Genomic DNA, 2,027 nt, shown 5'->3' on the forward strand with positions numbered 1-2,027 from the left:
GTGTCACCAGCAGTGCAGAGCTTGCTCAGGAATGGCAGCAGGTTGGTGTGAGAGCATCTGCATGCACAGTGAGGCCAAGACTTTTGGACAATGGCCTGGTGTCAAGAAGGGCAGCAAAGAAGCCACTTCTCTCCAAGAAAATCATCAAGGACAGACTGAAATTCTGCAGGAAGTACCAGGTTTGGCAGCAAAAGACTGGTGCAAAGTTATTTTCTCTGATGAAGCTTCCTTCGAACTGTTTGGGACATCTGGAAAATCGATTGTTCAGAGACGAAAAGGTGAACGCTACCATGAGTCCTGTGTTGTGCCAACAGTGAAGCATCCTGAGACCATCCATGTGTGGGATTGCTTTTCAAACAAGGGAGTGGGCACTCTCATAATTCTGACCAAAAACACTGCCATGAATAAAGAATGCTATCAAAACGTCCTGCAAGAGCGACTTCTTCCAACAATCCATGAGTAATCTGGTGATAATCCGTGCAATTTCCAGCATGATGGAGCACCATGTCACAAAGCAAGAGTGATAAATAAGTGGCTCGAAGATCATTACATTGGCCAGGCAACTCCCCGGATCTCAATCCCATAGAGAACCTGTGGTCAGTCCTCAAAAGGCAAGTGGACAAGTAGAAGCCCACAAATTGTGATCAACTCCGAGAACTAATAAGGCAAGAATGGCTCATCATCAGTCATGTTGAAGCGAATATCCAGCATGCCAGAGAGAATGGCAGAGGTTATGAAGAACAAGGGTCAACACTGTAAATATTGACTCATATATATTTGTTTTGCCAATAAAAGCCTTTAAAACTTATGATATGCTTATCATTGTTTTTCAGTATACCATAGACACGTGGAAAAATAATCTACAAATACTGAAGCAGTGAACTTTGCAAAACACAAAATTTATGTCACTGCCAAAACTTTTGGCCATGACTGTTTTCCCTTTTTCTTACAGCATAGATTTGAAGTTGTCATCAGCAGCAGCTAAGTGTTTTTTGAAAAAATTCACCATCCTCTTCCATGTGTCCAGCTGAGCCTCTGAATGGGCCTTAGGTTCGCCGCCAAAGTAAACCACTTGGTTAGCGGCAGCATGAAAATTAGCAAGACAAAACGGCATATAGGGAACCTCAATAAAGTGACCTGCTTTTTCATACCTCACCAGCTCGTAGTTATTCTTCCCGTGTGCTTTAAGTCTGTCGCATGCTAGTTTTGCGTAATAGGCACTTTGCCAATTCCTGTCAGCTTCTGACATTATAAACATGAAGTTACCTGAGGCACGTTCAATGGGAATAATGCTAGGAAGGCCTTCTTCTGACATTGGGTCATTCATAACATCCCCAATATCCACAAGGCCCAACGGTGTCATTTTTGCTCTCTTAATATCAAACATGAGGGGTGGAACACAAATGTCTTTGTAGTAGATGGGAACCAAAGTATTGGCATTGCATCCATTGATCCAAACAGTAGCCGATATACCAGGAAGGAATGTTGCCATCGACAAACCGAGATCTCCACTCTTTGATATGGACACTAGGCCAATTTTTTGATCTTTGACCTTCGGGAAAAAATTAAAAATTATATACACTGAACAAAATTATAAACGCAACACTTTTGTTTTTGCCCACATTTTTCATGAGCTGAACTCAAAGATCTAAGACTTTTTCTATGTACACAAAAGGCCTATTTCTCTCAAATATTGTTCACAAATCTGTCTAAATCTGTGTTAGTGAGCACTTCTCCTTTGCTGAGATAATCCATCTACCTCACAGGTGTGGCATATCAAGGTGCTGATTAGACAGCATGATTATTGCACAGGTGTGCCTTAGGCTGGCCACAATAAAAGGCCACTCTAAAATGTGCACAGATGTCGCATGTTTTGAGGGAGCGTGCAATTGGCATGCTGACTGCAGGAATGTCCACCAGAGCTGTTGCCCGTGAATTGAATGTTCATTTCTCTACCATAAGCCATCTCCAAAGGCATATCAGAGAATTTGGCAGTACATCCAACCGGCCTCACAACCGCAGACCAC

At 42.6% G+C, this 2,027-nt stretch overlaps 1 protein-coding gene across 1 annotated transcript; it reads right to left on the minus strand.

The window, feature by feature from the left end:
• Nucleotides 1-946: 946 nt before the first annotated feature.
• LOC107602617 (putative acyl-coenzyme A thioesterase 6) lies at nucleotides 947-1,492 on the minus strand. Its single transcript, XM_016295160.1, has one exon. The coding sequence runs from the start codon at nucleotides 1,490-1,492 to the stop codon at nucleotides 947-949; it is 546 nt and encodes a 181-aa protein (XP_016150646.1).
• Nucleotides 1,493-2,027: the final 535 nt, after the last annotated feature.

The sequence above is a fragment of the Sinocyclocheilus grahami genome, unplaced genomic scaffold, assembly GCF_001515645.1.
Source record: "Sinocyclocheilus grahami isolate Dianchi unplaced genomic scaffold, SAMN03320097.WGS_v1.1 scaffold15.1, whole genome shotgun sequence".
Lineage (NCBI taxonomy): Eukaryota > Metazoa > Chordata > Actinopteri > Cypriniformes > Cyprinidae > Sinocyclocheilus > Sinocyclocheilus grahami.

Bases quoted from the DNA above. Each gene is read 5' to 3' on its own strand.
- LOC107602617 (XM_016295160.1), bottom strand. From the start codon at position 1,492: ATGGCAACATTCCTTCCTGGTATATCGGCTACTGTTTGGATCAATGGA.